The sequence below is a fragment of the Diadema antillarum genome, unplaced genomic scaffold (assembly GCF_040938485.1).
Source record: "Diadema antillarum isolate AM-2024a unplaced genomic scaffold, OU_Dant_1.0 seq00000501_RagTag, whole genome shotgun sequence".
In the NCBI taxonomy this organism is placed as follows: Eukaryota; Metazoa; Echinodermata; class Echinoidea; order Diadematoida; family Diadematidae; genus Diadema; species Diadema antillarum.
In genome coordinates this window covers 1017268-1037118 of record NW_027271458.1, presented here as the reverse complement: position 1 = coordinate 1037118, position 19851 = coordinate 1017268, and the positions used below count along the sequence as shown (strand labels likewise).

Sequence of the window (19851 nt, the reverse complement as noted above, 5' to 3'; positions counted from 1 at the left end):
GTCCGTAATGAATTTTGTGGACAGGGTAACTACCAAAACCTTTTGAGGTATCCTAATGAAACTTGGCATGTATGTGTATTAGGGGGTGAAGTTGTGCCTATCAACTTTTGGGTGCACATGCTCAAGGTCAAAGGTCAAAAGGTCAAGGTCAAATGCTTAAAATTTTATAATTTCCCCCATATCTATGCAATGCCTGAAGATATTTTCTTGAAACTTAGTGTATACATGTACTACCCAATTAAGATTCTCTGGTGAAAGTTTGGGGTCATGAGGTCAAAAGGTCAAAGGTCAAAAGGTCAAGTAAAATGTTAAAATTTCACTTTTTTCTCTGTATCTTGGAAATTGTTCAAGGTATCTTCATGGAACATAGTGTATATGCATCTACTGACTGGCAGTGGTTATCTAGGGAATTTAGGGTTCATGGGGTCAAAGGTCAGGGGTCAAAGGTCAAGGGCAATACTTCAAAATCTTACTATTTTCCTTATATTTATGCAATGCCAGCAGGATATTTTTTTTTTTTAAACTTGATGTATGCATGTCTAACCCAATAGAGATTCTCTGGGATTTTTTTTTTTTTGCCAAGAAGGTCAAAGGTCAAAAGGTCAAAGATCAAGTGAAAGTGCTGAACTTACTTTTTTCTCCATATCTCGGAAGTGGCTCAAGTTATCTTGAAACTTAGTACATGCTGAATTTATGTATGTTCTGCCTGACAGTGCTTCTCTTATAAATCAAAGGCCAGATGAAAATGATAACAAATTACTGTTCAATACAGAAATTGCACTTTTTCTCCATACCTTGAAAATTACTCAGTGCATAAACTTATGAAATGGTCAAAGTCAAGTTAAAGTTCTTAAATCCCCAAGTACATGCTCTCCAATTCATCCAATTAAACATAGGTCAAGGAAGGTAAACATTCAATACATTTGTGACAAACATGTCATTTTAATATTTTGCCAATTTTGTGAAAATGTAATCACACATTGTCCACATGTACTATAGACCTATTAGGAGAATCATGCATTATGGCGGAGGCATACCAGTCGCCATAGCGACATTTCTAGTTCAGGAATGGATTTTTAAAAAAATTTAAAAACTGGGTACCTACTGGTCCGACAGACAGGTCAGACCAGTATAAGAAAATGGGTTAGTGCGCAGCCCTGATGTAGATCAAATCTATTAGGCGAATTAGAGAATCTGTAAATGATCTATAAAAACCAGAATTACTTTTGAGTAAATGTATGAGTGAGTGTACAGTTGAACCTCTCTTATCCGGCCTCCCTTTATCCGGATCTCTCTATTATACGGACGCAATCTCGCCGTGATTTTTTTTAAAAATAATTATGAGAGGAAAGGGGGATTCCCAACTCCTTGAGAACTCCTACACAAACACACATGAATTACATATTACTTCCAACATGATTAACATACATTACATCAAAGTTCCTTCCAAATTGCTTACCTTCAGACATTTTAACATCCCCAAACATCCAAATCATCGCAAGAACATGGACAGATTATGCGCTCGAGTCCTCTCATATCGCATTGCCACATATAGGTCCATACACAGCCGTCGATATGACTAGATAGACATGCATTGTTTCGAGTCATTGGCTGAGCAACGAATGATATTGAACACTCAAAAATTGTTCACACACAGTACACACACAAAGAGAGAGAGGGAGACCATCTAACAATGGCGACCTACAGTCGACTTTGCCGAGCCGTGATGATCGAATTTTGAAGCGTAGTTTCGTCGACTCGTACTGTTTATTTTCAAGATCTACTCGATACATTTCTTAATAATTATTTAGGTAAATCATCCCAAGAATTTATAAAAGAAAATGATTTCATTCTTGCAAACACGAACCTCTATTTTGCATGGTCAAATTTTCAGCAAACTTGGCTGATGAGAGACAACCAGTATAATTTTATATTAAATCAAACGAGCACCATGTTCTCCTGAAGGACCCCTAGGGAGCTTCAAAGTTCCAAAATAAAAAATAAAAAACAAAAAGTAAGCATCATACATCTCTTTCTTTTGAAGCAGAAATGATTTGAGTAAATGCTATGAGTAAATATATGGATGATTGCACTTTCATGTTTCTTATGGCAGATCCAGGGTTAACCCCTTAGGGGCCATTACCGAATTGGGGGCCAGTTTTCACATTTTGATCTTCTTTTGAAAATTCATGGTCAAGTTTTCTACAGTCCTGGCTGGTATTATCATTAGTGTGATAGAATATAAATGGATGCCATGCCCCTTGGAGCCCCCAAAGCACCCAAGTTTGCAATGCTGTTTTCAGGCAATAGTCTGTAAAAAGGCACAGAAGGTGAACTTGTGATACTCAGATGAGTGGCAGTCCCACTGGGTCTTTTTTTTTTTTTTATTTGCTCAGCAGTTCTGCAAACACTTGTTATGAGGTATCTGTTCAGTGTATGCCTTCTGTTTCCCTTTTGAACATTATTGAGCATGGAATGAAGGTTACTTTTTGCATGTTTCAAATAGTATTTGTGAGAAGTCTTGTGAAAAATGTCTTTATTGCATTAAACAGTCTACCCACTTGTATCTCACCAGAAATATGTGTCATGTTTCCTCCATCAAAGATGCCGTAATGCTTACATGGTGTGCTTGCTAATTGTTATTCATATTCCAATTGTGTTGCCATTTTCTTTTATCATTTATAAAGTGTTTTTTTTTATTTTTATTATTTATAATATTAATTTCTTGTGGTGCTGCTGTTATTTACTCCATAGGAGAAAGCCTGCAATCACACGTCGAGTTATTCAATCTGAGTCTGCTGACGAGGATGATCCCCTTGATAATAGAGTAGAAGAGCACTCCCATGTCCCTGTGGCCTCGTATGTCATTCCTTTTGCACTTTGTTCTTGGTGTTTGTATGTTTTATCCTCACACACATCCAATGCCAAAATCAGTCTTTTTGATATTGTTATTATAGTTACCTAATGACTTGATTATCAATTTTACCTTGATGCAGAACTGACTCAAGGGTTTTTAAGCCATTGCCACAATTCAACACACTGACATGTGCAATATGAAAGAAAAGTAGAATAAACAAAAGCTACTAAATGTGGTATTATTCCACAGTGAAAATGTATTCTGTAGCTGCTATCAGTACAATTTTATACACAGCATGTGTTGCCTGATGTTGCTTATTTTTCTACTACCCATCAAATTATTTGTGACTCAGTTATGCTGAAGTTATGTATCTTACAATCACTTTCGAGCTGCATGTTTAATGTGTATTTGCTGCTCAAGATCTGAGCATGAAGGTACGCTGATAAAAAAAGAAGTTCTTGCACATACAAGTGTAGGCCTACAGTATGTGTAGCCCAGTTTCTTTTCACACAGGGTATTATTGTGGACCATAACCACTAAAATGATCAGCTATATCTGGTATTTTATTGATTTTACCAAATACAAAGGACGTTACTTCAAAGATTCAGCTTTCCTTGATGCATATCAATTGGATTAGTGTTAGTTTAATAGGTGAACACTGATATGGCAAGCTAGGTAAAGTGTTTTATGATGCACTCCAGAGTTAGACAAATAACTACTCATCTACCTATCAGTAATAGCTGGGCAGAAATTGTTTAAGTACAACTTATATCACTGCATCTTGGTCCAGTCAATTATTTTTGTCTTTCACTTGAAGGAGAAAACCCACTGTTACTCGGCGCATTGTTACATCTGAGAGTGACTCCGATGATTGCCTCCCTGCTCCCTTCATCAACAGTCCATCATCATCGCAGACACCTATTGACAGGTCAAAGGTGGAGAGGACTAGGATCTCCCCAGCAGTTAAACAAAGAAGCCCATCTAATGACAAGGAGCCAGTGGCAACAGCTACTACTGGGTTGAAAAACAGGCGCTCTATCCAAGCTCTAACAGGTGTCAAGGATGGCTTTGTCTTCCGGATAGCTGAGGTTGGCAGTAAGTTGGGTAGAGAACAGGAGAGACAAGACTCAAGAAGTGAAGAACATACTTCAGAGAAGCCTGCCGACCTAGTATCTGATTACCCCGTGGACGAAGAAATTCCTGAAGGTAATGTAGCCAGTGGAATAATGTTTTGTTTTGTTTCCTTCTTTTTTTTGTCTCACATTAAATTCTTAGTGACAGAATGCTAATTGTGTAAATATTTCCTGGTTTCAAGGTAATGATAAAACATTGTGTGAAACCATGTTTTCATGGTATTTTTTTTCCTTGTACAGTAGCAGACATTGTTTTGAAACTGTTCAAAAGAATTGTCAGTAGGTGTTTTAGTTTCAACTGAGTGTCTTTTATAAAAGAATGTCAAGACTAGACATCACCTTGCCAAAATAAGCTTGAGTTGACCATAATGGAGGCACATCAGTGTTTACCTACTATATAAAGTTGTCTTACCTGAATAAATCTGTGGTTCTTTTCTAGGCCATTTTTCATTGTTTTTTATGCCTCCGTTGTTTTTTGTTGTAGGATGTATGAAGATATGCTATTACAAACTACAACAAAGCTTTCTTAGAATGTTTCCATGGTGAGAGGCATAGGTTTAGTGATTTCCTCTCCACCATGCACCAAATTCTTTCCATAGTAAGAGGTGGCCCTGATTGAATTGGTACTTTTCAGGGCCACCTCGTATTCCAATAAGAATTTGATTCATAATGGACCAAAAATCGCCAAAATGATACAAAAAGTTGCATAGCATCCAATAGTTTTTTTCATGGAATTATACTCTTGAGAATTGGGGGGGGGGGGGGGGGGGGGGTAATAAGTTGAGGTTGGCCTGAAGAGACATAATTGACATTTTTTTAATGTCATAATTATGTGATCAAATTTTCACCCTGTTTGGTGTGTATTATTCCTATTGCTGGAAGATACATGATGAGTTGTTCAAATACTTGGTAATTCATGTGGCATGTTGGCAAAGTGTGGTAAAGGGAAGTGTACTGTTCAATTTGAAATATTTATTTTACAGACTATGTGGTGTTTGGTAGTACAGTCAAACCTGTTTATAGCAGCCAACCAAGGGAGACTAAAAGAGTGGCCATTATAACAAGTAGCCGCTTTATACAGGTGGCCACTGAGGCAGGTTTGACTGCATATTATATTTTGTGATGTGAGATATCTCATTGCCTCTTGATTTTATTTTGGTGTTGATTTTTCTTTCTATTCCCCTTCACAGACCTTGACATGACAGTTTGAACTGAATTTTGATAGTTAAAGTGATTCAATCGATTCTGAATTTTGTTCTTTCATTGCATATATTTTGTGGACTCTCAGCCTTCAGCCTTGAATACTGTAAAACGGGAAATGTTTGCGTGCATTTTACTTTTGCGAATTTCGCGAGCATTTTGATTTTGCAAATTTCGGGAGAGCCAAGCTTCATGAAATTAAAATGCAAGCAAAAGTTCTTGTTTACACTATATGCATTGAATGCCAGTGGCAATTCGCGAAAATTTCATGCCATGAAAAAGGCCATTGGCTCCAATTCGCGAAAATTTCACGCCACAAATATGTTATGTTTTACAGTAGCATGTCCTTTCTACATGGGTGTCTCAATGCCTTCAGTCAGATGAGTGTAAGGTATTCCTCAACCTGTAGCCCTCACTTGTATGATATTTCTTTCTTCTTCTTTTTTTCATCAGGGACACTTGTCATTGAACCAGAAGCTGCCCCTGATGGGGAGGAAGACTGGTACAATAGTGTTGAGTTCAGGAAACAGTTTCCCAGAGAAAAGAGGGAGAAGAAAGAGCAACTCAACTCTGGTAAGTTCATGTAAACCAGTATATGTTTCAGAATTTAGGTTTAGATAGGAGAAGGTCCAGACAAGCATTGACGTGCTTGACGAGGTTGCATGGAGGATGGGTGTTAGGCATTCTAACCACCTGCTGCTGACCCCAGAACCTGAAACACCTTCAGCAGAGAGCTAAAATCAAGAACAAGTCAAGCCCAGAGAGTTTGATGTGTATCTTTATCAATATTATAATGTCAATGTTGCACAGTGGGATGAGTGTATTGATCATAAGATTTTAGACACTTCAAGAAATTAGTTAAATTGAAATGATATCTGTGTACACCACGGAACAGGAATGTATTTATCATGAGATGACCCTAGATTTATGTCATAATGGTGTGATATGGGCCCATTCATCCATTTTGAATTATAACAGCATTTTGAATTATAACAGCTCTCAGTGTGAGCTGCTATCCAATCTATTTTGATGAAATTGAAATGATATAAAATAATATCACATGATGACTCTTTACAGAAAATTAAGCTGAAGTGATTGTGTATGGAAACTTTCTGTTTTGCAGGAACTGGAAAAGATGTCATAGATTCTGTGTTCTGCACATCTTGCAGTGAGCAGGTCAACCCATTTGACAAACGGACCTTCCATTCCCATCCAGTTCTTGGAGTTGTTATTTGTAAGGTATGTGATAGCTTCAGCACACAGTGCAAAAAAAAAAATACCCAAACCAAACCAAAACAAAACAAAACACACAAACAAACGAACTCTACACACACAAAAATTAGGAAATTACTGAAAGGGTGACTATTTTGTGCCTAAAGCACTTGCAGTTGCTTCAAGAATATGTGATACATAGCTCAGAATAGCAAAGAGCATCACAAGACCATTCCACATGATGGCATCCAAGTTTGTGTTTCAAGCATGGAATGTTGTTTATCTTTATATGCTTCTGCCACGAAGTGTCGCTGGAGGCATTATGTTTCAGGGTTGTCTGTCTGTCCTTGTTTGTTTGTTTGTTCATTCCATCTGAGAAGATGGCTGGATAGCCCATATTCAGCTACGTTAAGCTGGTCTTCCGTGGGGTCCAGTTGGATGTGAGGTGGGACCACTTCTCCGGGTTAAACACCCTGCTCTTTGCGATGAATGAATGAAGTGGGATCTTTTACGTGCATGAGTTGTTACTCTCTCATACACGGGACCTCCATTTTATGTCCTATCCGAAAGACCTCCCAAACAAACGGACCTTCCATTCCTATCCAGTTCTTGGAGTCGTTATTTGTAAGGTATGTGATAGCTTCAGCACACGGTGCAAAAAGACAAACAAACGAACAATCCTTCCGTCCATCAGTCTTTTTTTTTTTTGACAGCGTATTTTAAGAATTGTTTGAAGCATCCTAATGAAACTTGACTTAAATATGTATGTATGAGTTGTGGCTATCAACTTTTGAGTGCACATGCTTAAGTTCAAAGGTCAAGGTCAAATTCTCAAAATGTCACTATTTCCCTCATGTCTGTGCAATGCCTGAAGGTATTTTCTTGAAACTTAGTGTATACAAGCATTTCCCAGTAATGATTCTCTTGGGTAAGTTTTGGACCATGGGGTCAAAGGTCAAATGAAAATGCTAAAGTTTCACTTTTTTTCTCCATATCTCAGAAATGGCTTGAGGTATCTTCGTGAAACTTTCAAGAACATAATATGCATATTTTGCATAAACTGCGTGACAATGATTCTGTTGGGACTTTTGGGGTCATGGGGTCAAAGGCTAAGATTCTACTATTTAATGCTAACATTAGACTTTTTTCCATACCGTGGAGATTACTCAATGCATACTCAAGTAAATTGAATAAAAACAAGTTATATACATGTGTTACTGCGTAATGATTCTGTACAGAAAGATTTTGGCCATGGGGGTCAAAGGTCAAGGGAAAATGTTCAGATGTTCAGATGTCACAGTTTTCACATATCTTATAGCTCAAAGTATTGTCCTAAAAATGGATATTACCAGTTAGTGGTTATTCGTAGAATTGTAGGCCATGGGGCAAAGGGTAAAGGTCGAAGGTCAGGTGAAAATGTTCAAATCCCCAAATACCTGCTCTCTTAAACAATTTAGCCATCCATCCAAGTTATACCTAGTTCAAGGAAAGTAAACACTTGATGTATTTGTAACAAACATGTCATTTTAATGTTTTGCCAATTATGTGAAACTGTTGTCTCACATTGTTAAGATATGGTCTAGACCTATTGGAAGAATCATGCATTATAACGGAGGCATACCATTTGCCATAGCGACATTTCTAGTTATTTTTGAGACATAGCTACATTTCTGGTTGTTTTTGAGACAAATTATGTACTGTGTTTGTGTGTGGTTCAGAAAGTTATGAGGAGATGCAACATTTTTAAAAAATCATATATTTTTGACACCTGTAGATGTGAATACTGATATACTGTAATGAAGATAATGTTGATTTCATTGCTTGTTGAAGGTTACAAATGTGTCACTCATGGGTACATCAGGTTACTTTAAAAGTGGATATTTTGAAGTAAGTAATTTAGCACTCTGCTAGGTAAGATGAATTGTGCATGTTTCTTGACAGCAACTGCTGGAACATATGGCAAGCAAAAATGTTTGCGTGCTTTTATTTTTGCGTTACAGAGTAGTTTCTGATTGCCTAAAATGCACAGAAATTTCAACACCACGAAAAATGTCCACCTTTACAATAGCCAGCTTTGAATGAATGCTTCTGAAAAGGCAGAGGAGTTTTCTCATACTGGATATGATGGAAAAAAATCAGGTCCCATGTTTCATGTTACTAACTGAAGTGTTATTAACTGCATTCACACAACCCAATTATTTGCCAACAGAAATGCCTGGATTTCTATGACAGTGGTCCTTGGAAGCGTGACTCTGAGGGCATTGAGGAGCAGTGCCGCTGGTGTGGTGAGGGAGGCAATTTAACCTGCTGTGATTTCTGTCCAAGGACATTCTGCAAGCCTTGTATCAAGAGGAATCTAGGACGCAAAGAGATGTCTCGAATTGAAAAAGAGAGCAAATGGCAATGCTATGTTTGCAATCCATTACCCCTCAAAGAACTGAAAGCCAAGTGCTCTTCACTGCTTTCAAATCTTAGTAGGAAGGTGAAAACTCAGAAGGAAAAACAGGAGAAGATAAAGGTAGAAACAGAAAGAGTAAAACAGAAACCACCTGTTCCAAATGGAGCAACCAAGAAGGTGGCAAAGCAAGCCAAGAAAACAGCAGTGATGACAGACTCTGACATCGCAGAGGAATTTCTGCAGTACCTTGTTGGCAATGTTTCTGGCAAAGCTTTCTTCATGCATAGTCTGATGCGTCTAAAAAATGAGGTGCCACAAATGCAGAAAGCCCAAATGGAGCTGTCACTTAAGAACCTTGGAGCAGTCAAGGCTGTCCTGAATGAGTTTGAATCTGTTGTCAAGAGGAGTCTCCATGGTGACATCAACAAAAGTGACTCTGCCTTGGATGGAACTGATACTGAGGATTGCGATAGTCCAGAGAGGAAATCAAAGTTTCATGTTTCAGATAGCCATAGAGTTAGGACTGATTTGCCATCAGACCACATGACAGAGGAGAGAAAACATGTGAGCATTGACAAGACAATGCAGGTTTGTGAGATGTCTTGTGCAGAAGTAGCCTCAAGCAAGGCTTTAAAAGAGAACTCTGAACAAAGGCAGGATGTCCAGGATGCTTGTAGATTGTCTCTTGGAACTACCAGTAACTCTGACACTCAACCAAGGGATATAACGGTGGACGAGACTCAAATGGAAGTTGATGTGTCACAGGATTGCGCCGTGCAACAAAATGTTGAAGAGAATGACATCAAGAAAGAGCAGCAAAAAGTTAATACTGGTGATGACAACAATGACGATAAATTGCCAAGTTCTGAAAAGAGTGATCCCACACTAGACAATGCAGTTAGTAATCCTGACACCAAAGAAGTTGGTGAAAAAAATGATGAGTCAAACCTGGCTGGTGATGAAGGAAAAGAATCCACACGTGACTGCCTTAGTCCAAATGTTTGTGAAGACAGTCATGAACTGGTAAACCAACACAGTCCCAGGAAACTGAAAGTGACTCCTCGGCTCAGTAGAGAGTCTCAGAGTCCGAGGTCAAGAACATTAGATGATGACAAAGATGAAGACAAAGAGTCTCATGATGATGAAGATGACTTTGAAAGGCTGATGTCCATGATCTCTGAGACAGACTCTGATGATGAAAGTGATGGCTCTTGTTACAGTCCACATGGGTTGAAAAAGCTCTCTAAGAAGAAAAACACACCCAAAAAAGAAACAAAGCCTTCTGAAAAAGTCAAGCAAAGTATGATTAAGAAGGAGGAAGTGTTATCAAGTGAAGATTTTGATGATGATGAGGGAGGTCATAAAAAACGGGGACCAGGACTGGACTCCAGCAATGTGGAAGAGGAGTCAGGCTTTGATGGAATACCAAATGCATCCTCAGCTGATCATACTTCAGGAGAGGGAGAGGATGCCAAAAAAACATCTGGAGTGGATCCACCAGATGGTGCCTCGAACACAAAAACAGCAAAGAAAAAACTGTTCAAGAAGAAAGGCTTTACTTCGAGCAGTAGTGAATTAGACTCAAGTGAAAGTGAGACTGGTAATATTCACAGCAGAGGTAGAAAAGAGAAGGAAGTTCGACCAAAAGTGAAAAAAAGGAGTAGGAAGCCTTCTTCTTCAGAGTTGTCTGAAGATGAAAAGGAAGTGCAGAGGTTGGAGAGTTTGTCACATCTGAAGAGAAAAAGAAAACGGCAAGACACGGACGAGGAAAGTAATGGAAAAGACAGTAAGGTTCAAGACGACAGTGACCAGAGTAATCCAAAAAATGGTGTAGATTGCCCCAGTTCAGCTCATGAAAGTTCAGTTGAAGACAAAGTTATCAATGATGCAGAAACTGAACTGAGTGTAAAGAAGGAGAAAAAGTCACCTGCAAAATGTGCAGTGAAGAGCAAAGAATTTCTCAGCACAGACACATCATCTGATGACTCAGACAGTGATAGTGATGAAAACAGTGGCCTGAGGTGGAAAAGCCTAAACAAGAACAGTAAAAAACAGGAAAGTTTAGAAGACATTGAAGAGAGACTATTAATGGATGAAATTGATGATGAAGATGATGATGATGATGATGACGATGACGAGGATGACAATGATGATGACCAAGAAATGGATGGAGCAGGGTCAAAGCGAAGCAAGAAACAGGCCCAGAAAAGAAAACCAGAGGATGAAGAATCACTTGAAGAAGATGGAGACTGGGGTACGAATGAGAACCATGAAAATGGAGAAGGTATGGGGGGAGGAGGAAGTGGGGGAAAAGATGATGATGACAATAAAGATGAGGACAAGAGTGAGAGGAATAAAGATAAAGATGAAGAAGATGGTGAAGATGGAGATGAAAATGAGGATGAGGATGAAGGGGCAGATGATGACTCAGAGGATGAAGTCACGGTGAAGAAAAAAACTCATCCTCTGCTACAAGTGAGAATATCAGGATCGGGATCAAGCAGTGAGGGTGAAAAGCCAAAGAAGGGACAGGAGACTAAAGCAAAGAAGCAGAGTAAGAACAAAGGCAAGACTGTGAAGAAGAAAAAGAAGGTTGTAGAGGACACTGATGATTACTTTACGTCATCAGAATCAGATGATGTACCCAAGAGGAGGTCAAAGAGAAAACGTGCGACTCAGTCACAAACAGCATCCTCCACTGAGGATTCTTCCAAAGAGCAAAAGAAAGGAAAGAAGAAGGTAAAACGAGTTCAAGGCACTAGCTCTGAGGCAGACTCAAGCAAGGAATTTCAACCTGCTAGACGAGCTAAGGGTGGAAAGGGAAAAAAGAGACGAAGAATAAAGGAACCATCTGATTCTGAATCTGGCGAGGAATCTAAGACGCAAGAGGATGACGATGACAAGGTAAGATACCAGGTATCCAGTGAGACATAGGAATTTCTTCATACATGTATATCATATTAACTTTTTGGTGCTGGTAGTTGATAGTAAAGAAAAGTTATCACCCTGAAGTAATTCAGGTTTTATGTTTCAACAAACCAAGTTCATTGTCACAGTGCCAGTTTGTTTCTCTGTTATATTTTCAGATTTCCTTTAACCCTAAAAAGACTGGGGGGGGGGGGGGGCCTAAAAGGCCCCTCCCCCTCGACATTTCGCGCGATTACTCTGCAACACGCAATGCTCTCACCGTGATGCTCTCTGACTTTTTCTTTCAAGTTTCTCGCATATTTTGACACCAAATTTGTGACGCCCGGGGGTACAGTTCTGAAGTTACATAACATTTTGTACATGCATGTGAGGCCGAAAATGGCTCAAAAATGTGATTTTGTGTACAAAGTCAATGCAAATTTAGTTTTTTCACATGGTTCATATAAATATGCTTATTTTTACTCTCAATGGATAAAATTAATTTGTTTTAGGAGTATTATGCTTCAAAAAGTGTCTGCCACAAATTTGGTTAAAAAACAAAAAAAACAAAAGGTCGAAAAAACAAAGAAATACATAAGAAATTCATGAAACAATAAAATAAATAAATTAATTTTGATACCGAATTTTTTTTCAAGTGCATTTGCTAAGAATGCCACAAAGAATAAATTAGACCCAAAAATGAGCACTTTTGGAGATTTATTTAATGATTTAGATCAAAGAGTCTGATTTCTCGCATAAATTAGCATAATTAATCAAAATAAAATAAAAGAAGACTATTTTGGAAAATTTAAACATATGATTTTGTAGATTACATCGCACACTACCATTGTGCAAATTTTCGCGGCGATCGCGCGATACACGGCCGAGATCTTAAGGGGGGCCCTTTAGGCCCCCCCCAGTCTTTCGAGCTACCAAAATAGCCCAGTCTTTTTAGGGTTAAAATTATTTTGATATTCTACGTTCAGAATGTTGTCAAGATAGGCCTATCAATGATATAGCTTCGAATGTACCCAACAATGCAACAACACAATGTAGTGGCATTGATGAGTGGCACATAGACACATTGCTTGTCTGTAATTAAATGTTGATCAGTCTGTAGTCCTTATGAGAGTCATCAATTACAAAATCTGAAGTATTCACACAACATATAACTTAACTATGATGGTGTTAGTGGCATTATTACTATTATTTTAATTGTCTATTTATTTATTTATTCATTCATTCATTCATTCGTTTGAATAATTGTTATTTTTGTTGAATTGGAGTCAAGGTGGATTCATGTGTTTTCCACCATATACATGACAAAAAACATAATGCAAGTTGTATTTTGGCTGGTGTGAACACTGCTGTAGGCCAACATGCAGCAACCTAGTTTCTATTCTGTGTAGTATCTCACGGCAAGCTGATGATACAAAGTGTTTTCCTGAGTGTAGATTTGTGTACTTTGTCATGCTGTCCTGAAGTCTATTCGAAATACTTTGTAATCCTACAAATAACAATGCCATAGTCTTGTCACGCTTTGTCTCATACAAAATAGTGCAGCTGCACAAGTGACAAGTGTACACTTTATGCATAGTGCTGATAAGTATTGATTTATGTGAAGATGACATGTCATCAACGTGACTGTTCTTAATTCTCATGAATTGATGTGAATTGAATCATATCTTGCACAGGCTGCATCCACACAAAATGGAAACACTAGTGAAGAAGATGAGAATGACACTCCAAAGAAAGGCCGCAAACAGATCCGACGAGTACTGAAGAAAAGCAAGCTTAAGGCTGAGACCTTAGCAGCTGAGGCAGAGGAACAGGAAAGGAGAAAACGTGTCCTGGAGAAGAGAAGAGAGGTAGCTGTAATAACAAAATACTTGGCTTCAGAGATTAATTATGGCTTTTAATAGGAATACACTTATATTTTACATAACAATATTTGATGGAAACATAGTGTCTCTGTTTTTAATGTAAGTGTCAAATGTATTAGAAAAGCCATGTTTTATAAGCAGCACATATCAATATTTGATGGAAACATAGTGTCTTTGTTTTTAATGTTAGTGTCAAATGTATTAGAAAAGCCATGTTTTATAAGCAGCTAAGTCGTGAATGAAGTTAGGTTTGCCAGCAGAAATTTGCTTTACTATTGAAAAGTTGTGTGGTGTTTTGTGTCTAGATCATAGCAGAGGAAGATGAGAAGGCAGAGAAGAGTGCTGTGGTCAAATCTTGTGTCCTGGAGAAGGACAAGGAGTCCAGTGAAGTCCTGCTGGATGTTGACCAGGAACTGACCAAGCAGCTGAAGCCCCACCAGGTTGATGGTGTCCAGTTCCTGTATGACAGCACCTTTGAGTCTCTTTCCAAGGCTGAGGAACAAGGCGGAGGCTGTATCCTGGCACATTGCATGGGACTGGGCAAAACATTACAGGTAGTGCATGGGACTGGGCCAATCATTACAGGTAGTGCTTTGGACTGGGCAAAACATTACAGGTAGTGCATGGGACTGGGCAAAACATTACAGGTAGCACCATGTCAGGACCCTTCCTCTATTATGATGCTTTCACAACTTGAAAAAGACACAGGATACATGTTTTTTAATGTTGTGTGAATTATAAAATACCAGTGCAAAATGTAGCAAAGTATATCATAGGTAAGTTTACTGGACAGCCATTGAAGTACAAGAATTCTTGCTGAAGGTGAAATTTGAAATGCATCATTGTTTATGTATATTGTACTTCTGTATTACTGTACAACCCCTTCCTCTCTCTGTCTGTCTGTCTCTCTCTCTCCCAACACACACACACTCACGCACACACATTTGTTTGGGTATATGCCGTAATTTTTTTTTTGTATTGCACACTCACGATGACACATCCCTTACTCTTAAGTGTGCAAAATAGTAAAATATTGCCAATAATACTCCTCATACAAATCATGTAGGTGGTCTTTATTATTTAACATATTGGTGATGAAGTCCAATGTGAAATTAACACATTTAAAGTGAAGGATAATTCTTAGGATGACAATTAAATTGTTTAAAAAGACCTGCATTATAAGAATTTATAAATGCCTTGAAGAAATCATGCATAAGAGGTCAGTTTATCTGAAATTATTCAAATTTGTTTCTGCTTCAATTTTTGGTCAAGAAGAAAGAGTCAAAAAGCAATGCTCCACTACTGCACCGTCACATGGTACACTCTGGGGCCAAAGTATATTGTTTGTGTAGCCATGATCTTAAATTGACTGTGCAGCTGTAATTCCTGGGGGGCATTTCATGAAGCTTTTTGTCAAGACATTTCGTCCAACAAACTGTTAAAAGCTACTGAAATCCTTGCATCTGATTGACTGAGAGCAGTTTTGTCTGACAAAGTTGTCCGCCAAAGTGCTTCATGAAATGCCCCCCCCCCCCCCCCCCCCCCTTGATGTGCTTGTAAAAAGCAAGCACCACAATCCTTTTTCTTTTTTTCTTTTTGTTCTGCTTTTGTTTTTGTTGTGTTTTGCTTTTTGTTGGGGTTCCCTTTTGTTTTTTTGTGGGGTTCCCCAACATGGAAAGATATGTGCCTATGATGATATTCAAGATGATGTGTAAGCAAACATGCACTGCAGTGATGTGTACATGTAAACATGCTTAATTGATTGAAACCTTGTGTTCATCTTGCAACCTGCACAGAGGCCACTTCAGTGTCCATATAATGTTCATCCTTTGTATCTAGGTGATAACATACCTGCATACAGTGATGAACTGTGAGAAGTTAGGAATCAAGACCTGTCTGGTAGTGGCTCCTCTCAACACTGTTCTCAACTGGCAGGATGAGTTCCAGAAGTGGCTAGGTGAAATGGATGACTGTATGGAAGTGAGTTCCTTCACAGCTATCACTGATGCTTTTACTTCAGTCAGTAGTCAAATGAGTATGTTAAGGATGTCAGGGAATAATTTTCCTGGTGTCGCATTGCAATTTGCTATGCATTTTTACACCACTGCTATACAAACTAACTTTTGTGTTGCAGTTTTCTCCCATAGAAGTGTACAGGATGCCACTTGAAATATTGTTCATCAGCTGAAATTGCTAATCAAATATGAGTTGGAAAATTATTCCCTGTTCTTAGTTGCAAAGATTTGTCAAAAATTAGTGTATCTTGATGAAGAAGAAAACACAGCAAATTGACTTGCCCTTATTTACATACCTTTAGAAGTGTGTTCTCACTGTCCTATGACCACCATCTAGATGCATGTGCTTTCCTCCTTTCCTCGTATGTTTATGAAATCCAGTTTTTCTTTCTTTAAAGTTGAGGCGTCAATACTCATCTCGTATAATGTGAATGTGACTTCCAGTAGAGGTGACATGATAACACAGAACACAAGGGAAGCTGCCATCCATCGTCTTCACATGTGCAAAAAATGCTTGTTTAAAACTTCCTTGTTTTTATAGTAATCACTTGTGTCGCGGGTAAACTTACCAGTAGTAGAGAAAATCACAGAACAGCCAAGCAAATGATAGAGATGTTTTCAGAGAACTGATAGTGTTTTGTCTTGTTGTAACAGGTGTATGAAATGAGTACAGTCAAGAACAACTGGGCTCGGGCGGACCTCCTAAACAGGTGGTTTAACGATGGTGGTGTGATGATCATGGGTTACTCCATGTACCGCAACCTGTCCCTCCTGACTCATGTGCGCAACAAGAAGCAAAAGGCAACATTCCGCAAGACTCTTGTAGAACCAGGTATGCAGTGGCTATCAAACCTTATGAAATCTTGACTCCATTGACAAGCGAATCATATTTTGGGATCAATTTATTTTTTGTTCTATGTAACTTGTAATGAAAAGGTATATGCCAATTGTCAGTTGTATGGTTACAGACAACTATTACGCACTTCTTAGATATTGTAGGATGTCATACTTTTTGACATTCCAGCAAGCATTAACATATTTCATTTCTGATCTGTAGATTTTATGTGTGCTGTTTTTCTTACTTTAGTGTATTCATGATAAATCATAATCTTCTGAGGTCCCAGTTGGGATTGTCTTAAATTACGATTCAAACATTGATATTACAGGGTGTATACAGTTCTAGTTGAGATGAGGATTTAGCTTTTAACATTTTGCGAGATATTCAGAAACCACTCTATGAGATGTCAAAGAGCATGCAACTCTTACGGGGTATCACAAGTTTATTTGATGAAAATCGGTTTTGAAATGGCTGAGATATCCAAAAGTGAGGTGAAACAAAGAGATCCTTATAATAGGTGTGGCTTGTCGCCTTTTATTATTATCACTTTTTTGGATATCTCAGCCATTTGAAAACCAATTTTCATCAAATGAACATTGAATAATACGTAAAATTACACACTTTTTCATATTTCATAAGAGGTTTCTCCTCATCTCACTTATTAATGTTGTAAACCTGAATCTCCACCTCAACCAGTATTGTGCATTCCCTTTAACCCTATTTTAACTGGGCTATTTGAGACCAAGTTTTTACTGGGGGGGGGGGGGGGGGGGGGGGGGGTCAAATTCCTTCAGATCTCGGCCGCCTATCGCGCAATCGCCGCAAAATTTTGCCTGAACATAGAGCCGGATGTCAACTACAAGATTACATGGTCATACAATAGAAAAATGTTGATTTTATATTTTTTGATAAATTGATTATGCAAATATACGCATTAAATCATATTTTCATCTATAACTCCATCAAAAAGAATGAAGGATTGCTAAATTTTTGTGTCAGAGTTCCTCAAGACACATCAAACAATTTTCTTGTATAAAAATAGTGCAATCAAAATCAGTTTCTTTTGTTTTTTATTGTTTTGTTAATTTCTTATGTATATTATTGTTTATTGACCTTTTGTTTTGATTTTATTTGATTTGATTTATTCACAAAATGCATATACATACATTATTCACAAGAAATATGCACATAGTTTGTACATGAAACATATTTCACATTTTGTCTGGATCGTCATAAGCTATGAAAAGCTTTACTGGGAAGTCCAGTATGGATAACGTACACATTATTATGTACATAAACATCATTCAAAAAAATGTATTATGCGCGTTCAATTTGTTCATAGATGGGAAGATGAGAGAAGGAGAGAAAAAGAAAGAAAAGTGAGAGGAAGAGATAAGGAGAGGGATACTCTACATCATGGTAGTTAAAGGTATACAAGATTGACAATTCTGGTAACAACTAACATAGAAAGACTTGCTGCTATTATGTACGTAGTGTACGTATGACAAAATAAACCTGTGAACCTGGGGCAAGACAGCAGGCAAGAACCATGCAAATGGTATTTTTAAAACATATTTGCAAAGAAGGGTATTCTTTAAACATATTTGCAAAGAAGGGTATTCTTTGCTAGTCTTCTAAAAGTATGCTCTGATTGGCACCATCGCACTTCATGAGAAAGAGAATTCCAGATTCCAGATTTTCTATTGTTTTTTTGCCAAAATTTGTTGCAGACACTTTTTCAAGCTTATCTACATTAAAATTGATTAATTTCATTGTTCAAAAGTTGAAATAATTTAATTTATATCAATTAAACAAAAAAAAAAAAAACACAATTTGCATTGGATTTGCACACAAAATCATGAATTTGAGCTGTTTTGGGGTTGACATGCATATGCAAAAGATTGCGTAACTTCAGAACGGTGTACCCGGATGTCGCAAATTTGGTCTCAAAATATGCAGGAGACTTCAATGAAAAAAGTCATGAAACGACACGGCAAAATCTTTGTGCGTTGCGGAATCGTGTCGCAAAATGTCGAGGGGGGTCAATTTGACCTCCCCCCAATTAAAATGGGGTTAAATCAGCTGGTGTCTCAGAGATGCCAATTGTCTTGGTAGGGGAAATATTTATGCAGTTTTGAATTGAGAGGGAGTGAGAACAGTTAATATGTAGTACTGATACTTCAAGTGTAATGTTCTCAGAAGATCTTTGTTGTCTTCTTCCCTCCCGAACACATCACCGCACTCCTTGCAGGACCACAGATTGTTGTGTGTGACGAGGGTCACATGCTCAAGAATGACAACTCGGCAATCTCCAAAGCTATGAATAGCATTCACACGAAGAGGAGGATATGTCTGACTGGAACACCACTGCAAAACAACCTCATAGAATGTAAGATAGTCTATGAAACTGTTTCTTTTTTTTTTCTTCTTCTCTTTTTGCTGTTGCATGATTATGCAATGTATTTTATAGATCAGCTACAATCTTAAGAGGTATAAGTTTTCAGTTTGTCTGTTCCCTGTACAATCTTCTTTTTCATTTTGCTATTATGGTATAGAAGATAAAAATATTCTGGACCTATTCCCATATGAGTGCTTTTAAGTCTTCTGAGCACACTTGCGACAGTAACGTATGATAACTCCAGAGACTCCAACTCTAAGCACTTTCTGATCGGGAGATCCTCCCGTCTGAAACCCCTAGCAAACGGGAGACTGCAATTTGATGTGCGCAAAGCACACATCGTGAGCGCAAAGCGCGAAGTTCCTTGCGGCCAGGTCCTGGAAGCTCTAGGGTTCTAGATGCTCTCTCGTGATATCTTAGGCTTATTTTTCAACATACAATATTAAGTAAGAAATCATTTCAAGCGGGAGACACAGAGCCAGGGCGGGAGAAATTAAATCTCAAGCAGGAGAACGGGAGATTTTGCAAAATTGGGCTTTCGGCGGGAGATCCCCCTTCGAAAATGGGAGAGTTGGAGTCTCTGTAACTCACCTGTGATTTTTTTTTTTTTTTTTATCTTAGTGTTACTCTATTTGTGTGTTGAAATATCAGGGGAATTATCTTCCACATCAAAGTGTGTGCATACATCACCCAGGGAACGGTGGGAAAACAAAGGACATGAATTTTTTTCTTTTTTTCATTTTAATTTTCCATTTGAAAATGGGGACTGTTAAAGGGTGTGTACAGTTCTGGTCGAGGTGAAGATTTAGCTTTTAACGTTTTGTGAGATATTCAGAAACCACTCTATGAGATGTCAAAGAGCATGCGGTTCTAAGGGGTATCAAAAGTTTATTCGATGAAAATCGGTTTTGAAATGGCTGAGATATCCAGAAACAAGGTGAAACAAAGAGATACTAATAAAGTTGGGGCATGTCGCCTTTTATTATTAGCACTTTTTGGGATATCTCATC

The 19851-nt window shown here is 38.1% G+C and overlaps 1 protein-coding gene across 5 annotated transcripts in view; it reads left to right on the top strand.

Annotated features, from left to right (window-relative positions):
* The window catches only part of LOC139733886 (uncharacterized), a 45843-nt gene that overhangs the window by 7950 nt on the left and 18042 nt on the right, over positions 1-19851 (top strand). For 4 of the 5 annotated variants that reach the window (XM_071644691.1, XM_071644692.1, XM_071644689.1 and 1 more), the window contains exons 4-13: positions 2755-2859; positions 3675-4063; positions 5644-5763; positions 6314-6429; positions 8612-11704; positions 13402-13575; positions 13896-14144; positions 15430-15570; positions 16260-16437; positions 18695-18832. In XM_071644691.1, coding sequence (XP_071500792.1) covers positions 2755-2859; positions 3675-4063; positions 5644-5763; positions 6314-6429; positions 8612-11704; positions 13402-13575; positions 13896-14144; positions 15430-15570; positions 16260-16437; positions 18695-18832 — 4703 coding nt within the window. The remainder of the gene's footprint in view (positions 1-2754; positions 2860-3674; positions 4064-5643; positions 5764-6313; positions 6430-8611; positions 11705-13401; positions 13576-13895; positions 14145-15429; positions 15571-16259; positions 16438-18694; positions 18833-19851) is intronic. The other variant, XM_071644693.1, reaches the window with a different exon arrangement.